Source organism: Oncorhynchus tshawytscha, linkage group LG28, assembly GCF_018296145.1.
Source record: "Oncorhynchus tshawytscha isolate Ot180627B linkage group LG28, Otsh_v2.0, whole genome shotgun sequence".
Taxonomy (NCBI): domain Eukaryota; kingdom Metazoa; phylum Chordata; class Actinopteri; order Salmoniformes; family Salmonidae; genus Oncorhynchus; species Oncorhynchus tshawytscha.
In genome coordinates, this window is record NC_056456.1 from 25290202 (window position 1) to 25298334 (window position 8133).

Genomic DNA, 8133 nt, shown 5'->3' on the forward strand with positions numbered 1-8133 from the left:
TGGACTCCAATCAAGTTGTAGAAACATCAAGGATGATCAATGGAAACAGGATGCACCGGATCTCAATTTCAAGTCTCATAGCAGGATCTGAATATTTATGTAGACATAGTATTTTAGTTAATTATTTTGTATACATTTTCAAAAATGGGGGATAATGTAATTCAAATCAATTTTAGAATAAGGCACTAAGATAACAAAATGTGGAAAAAAATAAAGGGGTCTGAATACTTCCCCGAATGCACTGTACTGTATACAGACAACCCAGGAAAGGGATTTAATCTTACGATAGATAGTAAGATAGCTAATTTAACAAGGATCTAAATCACCTTGTAAAACTAACTTCACATAGGTCTAAGTGTCCTCCCTTCCACTTCCGTGACAAACTTTCATTTGTTTGCTTAAGTTACTGATTTGCCTGCCTGCTTAGAAGACACTATGTGACACACCTCTGCTCTTGGTAAGTCACAAAGCACAGTGCCACAAGCTAACAATACAGGCCTAGCAAATAAAACATGATAGACCTACTGGATCGTTTGAAATGTGATACAAATATCTATCCTTTATCAACTCAAACTCAAGCCTGTAAAAGCTTAGAGATGCTTCCGTCACAGCTCTCTATTTTGCTGTGTGCGTTTTCCCGACGTCATCCATAAACTCGTCACAGTCACATGATCCAGTGAGCGAGCACTGATGACTGGACTGTACTTTTCTCCAAAGTCCCTGACAGTCTCATCACTCCCATGAGAGGAGACTGTGTGTGGAGGGGGTCTGGGTCATATGCAACAGCAGTACACGACTTTGTTTGAACACACGACTGCAGGTTTGAACGAGTTAAACTGGGCTTATTCTCTACTCCCTTTAGTCAGAGGCAGAACTCAAGAGCACAATGCTCTGTTCAACAGTCATTGCTCCCATGAGACTGAAGGAAGTCACGGTCATAAAACAGCACAGGACCTGGATATTTGAAAGAATCAAACAAGGCCTATTCTCCCTGTAGTCAGAGGCAGAGCACAGCAGCACAAGGCTCTCTGTTCGACACACATTTCCAAACTTGGTACACAGAACCCCAAGTGGTGCATGTTTTGGTTTTTGCCCTAGCACTACAAAGATGATTCAAATTATCATCCAACTTGAATTATTTGCACCCTTTGGGGTCCTGAGTACAGAGTTTGGGAAACGCTGGACTAGACCTATATTTTGGAGGATGTATTTTGCTACACTTTAACAGTTTTTTTTCTCCTTGACAGTTTGACCTAATTACAGTCCAGCGATCCTGTTGTAAAAGAACTGAGGCCCAGTAACCAGGGACAGACAGGCCAGTCATGACCGGATTTATACTGACCTGAGCTCTGCCCTCAGATATCAATCATCTGTCTTTTAGAAGGTCTCAAACTTCGAGTGCAGTGTACATCTTAACATATTGTTTAGTGAAGACAGAAAGCTAATTTGCCAATCTTAAGATTGCCAACTACTACCTGCATTGTTTTTGTGCCTTGTGTTCACAGAAGGATAACATAATATGACACCATAAAGCTTCATAGTATAATAGCAATATTGTAATATGTTAACATGATATTCAAATGTACTATACATATACACTACCATTTAGTTTGGGGTCACTTACAAATGTCCTTGTTTTTTTTAAGAAATACACATTTTTTGTCCATTAAAATAACATCAAATTGATCAGAAATACAATGTAGACATTGTTAATGTTGCAAATGACTATTGTAGCTGGAAATGGCTGATTTTTTAATGGAATATCTACATATGCGTACAGAGGCCCGTCATCAGCAACCATCACTCCAATGGCACATTGTGTTAGCTAATCCAAGTTTAGCATTTTAAAAGGATAATTGATCATTAGAAAACACTTTTGCAATTATGTTAGCACAGCTGAAACTGTTGTCCTGATTAAAGCAGCAATAAAACTGGCCTTCTTTAGACTGGTTAAGTATCTGAAGCATCAGCATTTGTGGGTTTGATTACAGGCTCAAAATGGCCAGAAACAAAGACCTGTCTTCTGAAACTCGTCAGTCTATTCTTGTTCTGAGAAATGAAGGCTATTCCATGTGAGAAATTGCCAAGAAACTGAAGATCTCATACAACACTATGTACTAACTACTCCCTTCACATAACAGCGCAAACTGGCTCTAACCAGAATAGAAAGAGTGGGAGGCCCCGGTGCACAACTAAGCAAGAGGACAAGTACATTAGTGTGTCTAGTTTGAGAAACAGACGCCTCACAAGTCCTCAAGTGGCAGCTTCATTAAATAGTACCCGCAAAACCAGTCTCAATGTCAATAGTGAAGAGGTGACTCCAGGATGCTGGCCTTCTGGGCAGAAAACACAGTTCTTGGGAAGTGTGTGCTTCTTTGTCAAATTGTTTTAACAAAACAGTCTACAAAACTATCAAGCCTCATTCCAGGCATATTTGCTGAAACAACTAGCATGCTTGTGTCCCAAGTGGCACCTTATTCCCCTTTTTGTAATGCACAGGGCCTATAGGACTCTGGTTAAATGTAGTGCACTATGTAGGGAATAGGGTGCCATTTTGGACACAGTCAGAGGGCATGGCTCACCAACACCAAGGCCTGCTGCATTTTTTAAATAACGTTCCAACAATTGTATCGTGGATCACATCACAATCCATGCCACCACTCCAGACAGTGCTGGTTTCTTACTACGGATTTTCTAAACGGCAGACTCTGGAGCAGGTTTCTGACAATAACCAAGAAGTTGTGTCTGGAATTGATTGTGCTATATACTTAACCAAAGCTGCCTGTACTTGCCCTAGCTTAGAGTGAAATGTCAAAACTTGTCAGAGCTACAATAAGTACCCATTACAGGGCATAGAAATATCTGAATAAATTAGGTGGGTTCGGGAGAATAGAAAGTAATAATCCCATCAGATCACATAGCCCATCAGAGTCCTAGCGTGCGCACGCACACACTGCATAAGTATTCAGACCCTTTGTTTAGGCAACCCTAAATTCATTCAGGAGTAAAATGTGGCTTAACAAATCACATAATAAGTTACATGGAATCAATCTGTGTGAAATAATCGTGGTTGTCAAGATTTTTGAATGACTAACCCTTCCTCTGTCCCCCATACATAGAACATCTGTAAGGTGTCAAGTATTGAATTTCAAGCCCAGATTCAACTACAAAGACCAGGGAGCTTTTCAAAAGCCTCAAAGACAAGTGATTGGTAGATGGGTAACAAAAACAAATCAGACATTGAATATCTCTAAGCATGGTCAAGTTAATGATGCTGTGGATGATGTATTAAACCACCCAGACACAAAGATAGTCGTCCTTCTGAACTGAGCTGCAGGACAGGAATGAATCTGCTCAGTTATGTTACCATGAGACCATTGGTGATTTTAAAACAGCTCGAGTTCAATGGCTGTGATGGGAAAAAACTGAGGATGGATAAATAACACTGTAGTGACTCCACAAAATACAAATATTCAGAATAAAAAAATATTCCAAAACATGCATCTTGTATGCATCAAGTAATACTGAATTATTTTAAATTAAAAAACACAGCAAAGGAATACACTTTTTGGCCTAAATGCAAAACCTTATGTTTGGGGGCAAATCCAACACGTCACTGAGTAACTACCTCCTTATTTTCAAGCATGGTGGTGGCTGCTTGACATGGGCAAAGTATGGGTATGCTTGACATGGGCAAAGTATGGGTATGCTTGACATGGGCAAAGTATGGGTATGCTTGACATGGGCAAAGTATGGGTATGCTTGACATGGGCAAAGTATGGGTATGCTTGACATCGGCAAATACTGGAGAGTTTTTGCAGAATAAAAATAAACAGAGCTAAACACAGGCAAAATCCTTGAAGAAAACCTGCTTTACACCAGGGACTGGGAGAGGAATTAATCTTTCAGCAGGACAATAGCCTACAACACAAGGACAAATCTTCACTGAAGTTGCTTACCAAGAAGACAATGAATTTTCCTCAGTGGCCAAGTTACAGTTTTGACTTAAATCTGTTTGAAAATCCCCAACATCTTGACAGAGCTTGAAGAATTGAGGGGGTGGGGAGGTATGGACAAATATTACACAATCCAGGTGTGCAAAGCTCTTATAGAAACCTAAGGCTTACAGCTGATCGATGCCAAAGGTGATTCTAACATGTATTGACACAGGTAGCTGAATACTTATGCAACAATTATATTTGTTATATATATATATATAAAATAATGTCTTCCACTTTGACAGAGTATTTTGCATAAATTGTTGACAAAAAAATGACAATTAAATCCATTTGAATCCCACTTAACACAAAATGTGAAAAAAATCAATTACCTCGTACCCCTGCACATCGACTCAGTAATCCTACTCCCTGTATGTATAGCCATGTGTCACTTTTTAATTGTATCTTTCTATTCTCTGTTAGTCTACACCTTTCGTTTATGATGCATGTGACAAATTTTGAGCATAAAACTTTTTTAAATTTATTTTTTACTTAAGCCAGTTAAAAGGAGCTGTGGATCACCTCTTAGTGTCACACTGTTGCTTGATTGATATATTGCCGAAGCTCAATCTTTTGGAGTTCAGCCATATTCTCCTCCCTCCCTTATAGTGTAACGTAAACCAGGCCATCCCCAGAAGGATCTCAGAACTACTCTGACAAAGCAGGTACAGGGGTCAGTACAGATCTAGATAGCTACTCTGATTGCCATGGGCTATATGGACGTTTACAATTTGACTGTCCATGAGGGCTGTTGAGCAGTATACTGTCAGCCACAGTGATGTGGGGAAAATTAACTGCTGTTTGAAGTTGTGAAACAATCAAGTTGATTAGCAACACTAATCTGGATGGGGGGATACCATTGACAATACTATTCATCTGTAACACCTGACCAGGAAAAAAGTTGTTAGCTATGTTAGAAGCTTTAAAATGTTTAACTCAACCAAACAAAACAATGTCATTCTTACCCATGGTGGCAACTCAGAGGTCGACAAATGTTGTTTGACAGTTTTCTCTTCATGCTCCAAGAACGCCAAGGCACGGGTCAGTCTGTTGTTTTTATGCCCTTGATTTCTTCTCCACCAGAAAAAGATGGCAAGCCCTATTAGAACCCAACTGAAGCTGAACTCAAAATATCCCAACACATAAATGGGAAAAATAACGACGAAGGTCTTGGCAAATTTCATCCACATCCGAGTGGCGTCTGTGACGGAGGACTGTGGCTCATCTCCCAGATCCACCGGGGCGATTGGGGTCGTAGGGCTGACTGGAGGGCTCGGAGTTGTCGGTCCATTTTCCTTGGCTGTTGTTGGTCCTGTGGAAATTGTCTTTCCAGAATCCGCCCTTTGAGCTCCACTGTTTGCCGCTGCCGCTCTTCTCATTTCCACTCTACAAAGTTTCAGAATAGAGAGAGCAGAATAAGCGACAGACAGAAAACATTTTACATACACAATGTATATTCTACAATGTAACAACAACACGCTGACAAACGTTAATGTCTGTGAAAATGTTGCAACCACAGCCGCTGGAATAATTATGATTGATGTAATCATAGTAGTTAGTTCAGAGCGAAGGGCTCAGCGACCTGTCAATCTGCTTCGTGGTTTATGAAGGAGTTTCCTAACAGTCGCAAATTAACCGCTATTTCGCCAAACTTGTGTCAACCTTTTTTATTAAATAACATAAATATTCTTCCTCACCCGTTTCTGTATTCGACATCCGTAATCCTTTGAATTCAGTGTACCAGTCCCGTACACTGCATGGGTTCCTTCGACTGGTTTAGTTTCCAATGTAGCCCAATAATCCCTTCACCACATCCTGCTTTCGAGTGCGTTTCTCTTCTAATTTTTCTAACAGGAAATTGTCATTGTCAAGATAGGTCAAACACAGGGAGGGATTTTTGAAAATAGGATTTCCAAGCGCCATCTCGTGGATACTTGGCTCGTGCACACTCGTACAGCGCAATTAATTATTATTCTGAACCATACAGAATAGTCTAATAATCTATTTTCCAACATCAAATATTTAGGGTTGCTATAAAAGTATGGTAGTACAACTAGTAGAGAGTATGGGATGCAGCAGAGGCTTTTTACTGTGTACTGTAGCTGCCATCTATGATTACACCGTGCACAAAACAATGTACTAAGTTATTTTGTCCACTAGATGCCAATAGAGACTTGATACTGTGCTGTAGCCTATAACTAAGCACTATTGAATGTGCCAATTACCAGTTGGTAAGTTGCATGGATAATAGTAGTTGGAACAGATAATTCATTACCAAGGTATAATCATACTGAAATTATTAGAATGATAGATTCCAATGATCTAGGCTACAATATAGTGACCCTGTGATAGTATCACTGTCTACAAAGTCCATTGCCTATGCCATATAGGATATTTTGAATAGGCTATCAGTTCAAATAGTTGAAAGGACAGCAGTCCCTGAATGGTAGAGTATGATACAATATGTCAAAGAATCTGATGGTCTTCGAATGTTGAAATGACAATGTATACATCTCCAGCTACATTAACCATACATGGAAGCTGATAGAGTATAGGTATAGACATCCTGAATAGAGCCCTCATAGGACTGATGCAGTGGATTAAATATATATGCGCAGTGCCCACTTAACCCAGAAGCCAGCTGCACCAATGTGTGGGAGGAAACACTTTACACCTGTGTCAGCGTGCACTGCGCCCCGCCCGCCACAGGAGTCGCTACTGCGCGATGGGACAAGGACATCCCTGCTGGCCAAACCCTCCCCTAACCCGGACGATGCTGGGCCAATTGTGCGCTGCCCCATGGGTCTCCCGGTCACGTCCGGCTGCGACAGAGTCTGGACTCGAACCTAGAATCTCTAGTGGCACAGCTACTACTGCGCCACTCGGGAGGCTGCAGTGGAGTAAATACAACCCCCATTGAAACAGACAATTGTGTGGCATCCCTGTAGCCGTATTGACATTCATATAATCTGATACCATCTGATATGCTTATGCATGAACAAATATAATAAAATGGATTTAACTGATTGCAGTTGGAGTTGCAGTAGGTGCATTGCTATATATCTCATATGTAGAATTCGAAGTGAATGTACTAGCTCTTTCTTTAGCCATCATCAAGCAAAGTACACTCTTAGAAAAAAGGGTTCAAATAAAATTAAATTAAATACAACAGGTGTAGGTAGACCTTTCCGTGAAATGTTTACTTACCAACAATGCAGATGTAAGAAAATAGAGTTAAGAAAACATTTACTAAATAGATAAAGTAAAAACAAGTAACACAAACAGTACCGAGTCAATGTGCGGGGTACAGGTTAGTCGAGGTCATTTGTATGCATAGATAATAAACAGCGAGTAGCAGAAGAGTAAAAAGAAAGGGTTGGGGGGGGTCAATGCAAATATTCCGGGTGGCCATTGTATTAATTGTTAAGCAGCCTCATGGCTTTGTGATAGAAGCTGTTACGGAGTCTTTTGGACCTAGACTTGGCGCTCCACTTGGCGTGCAGTAGCAGAGGAACCAGTCTATGACTTGGGTGATGGTAGATATTGACAATTTTTGGGGCCTTCCTCTGACACTGCCTAGGATATAGGCCCTGGATGGCAGGAAGCTTGGCCCCAGTGATGTACAAAGATGTACGCATTACCCTCTGTAGTGCCTTGCGGTCAGAGGCCGAGGTGTTGCCATACCAGACAGTGATGCAACCAGTCAGGATGCTATCGATGGTGCAGCTGTAAAACCTTTTGAGGATCTGAGGACCCATGCCAAATCTTTTCAGTCTTCTGAGGGGAATAGGTTTTGTCGTGTCCTCTTCACAACTGTCTTGGTGTGCTTGGACCATGTTAGTTTGTTGGTGATGTTGGTGATGTTCCAAGGAACTTGAAGCTCTCAACCTGCTCCAATGCAGCCCTGTCAATGAGAATGGGGTGTGCTCGGTCCTCCTTTTCCTGTAGTCCACAATCATCTCCTTTGTCTTGATCACGTTGAGGGAGAGGTTGTTGTCCTGGCACCACACGGTCAGGTCTCTGACCTCCTCCCTATAGGCTGTCTCGTCATTGTCGGTGATCAGGCCTACCACTGTTGGGTTATCGGCAAACTTAATGATGGTGTTGGAGTCGTGCCTGGCAGTGCAGTCATGAG

The 8133-nt window shown here is 41.2% G+C and overlaps 1 protein-coding gene across 5 annotated transcripts in view; it reads right to left on the reverse strand.

The window, feature by feature from the left end:
- The window catches only part of LOC112226982 (extended synaptotagmin-2-B), a 45394-nt gene extending 39541 nt beyond the window's left edge, over positions 1-5853 (reverse strand). For 4 of the 5 annotated variants that reach the window (XM_024391734.2, XM_024391733.2, XM_024391731.2 and 1 more), the window contains exons 1-2: positions 5696-5853; positions 4964-5384 (exon numbers count right to left, since the gene is read on the reverse strand). In XM_024391734.2, the coding sequence (XP_024247502.1) occupies positions 4964-5377 (414 nt within the window). In that variant the 5' untranslated portion in view covers positions 5378-5384; positions 5696-5853. The remainder of the gene's footprint in view (positions 1-4963; positions 5385-5695) is intronic. The other variant, XM_024391735.2, reaches the window with a different exon arrangement.
- Between the last annotated feature and the right edge of the window lie 2280 nt (positions 5854-8133).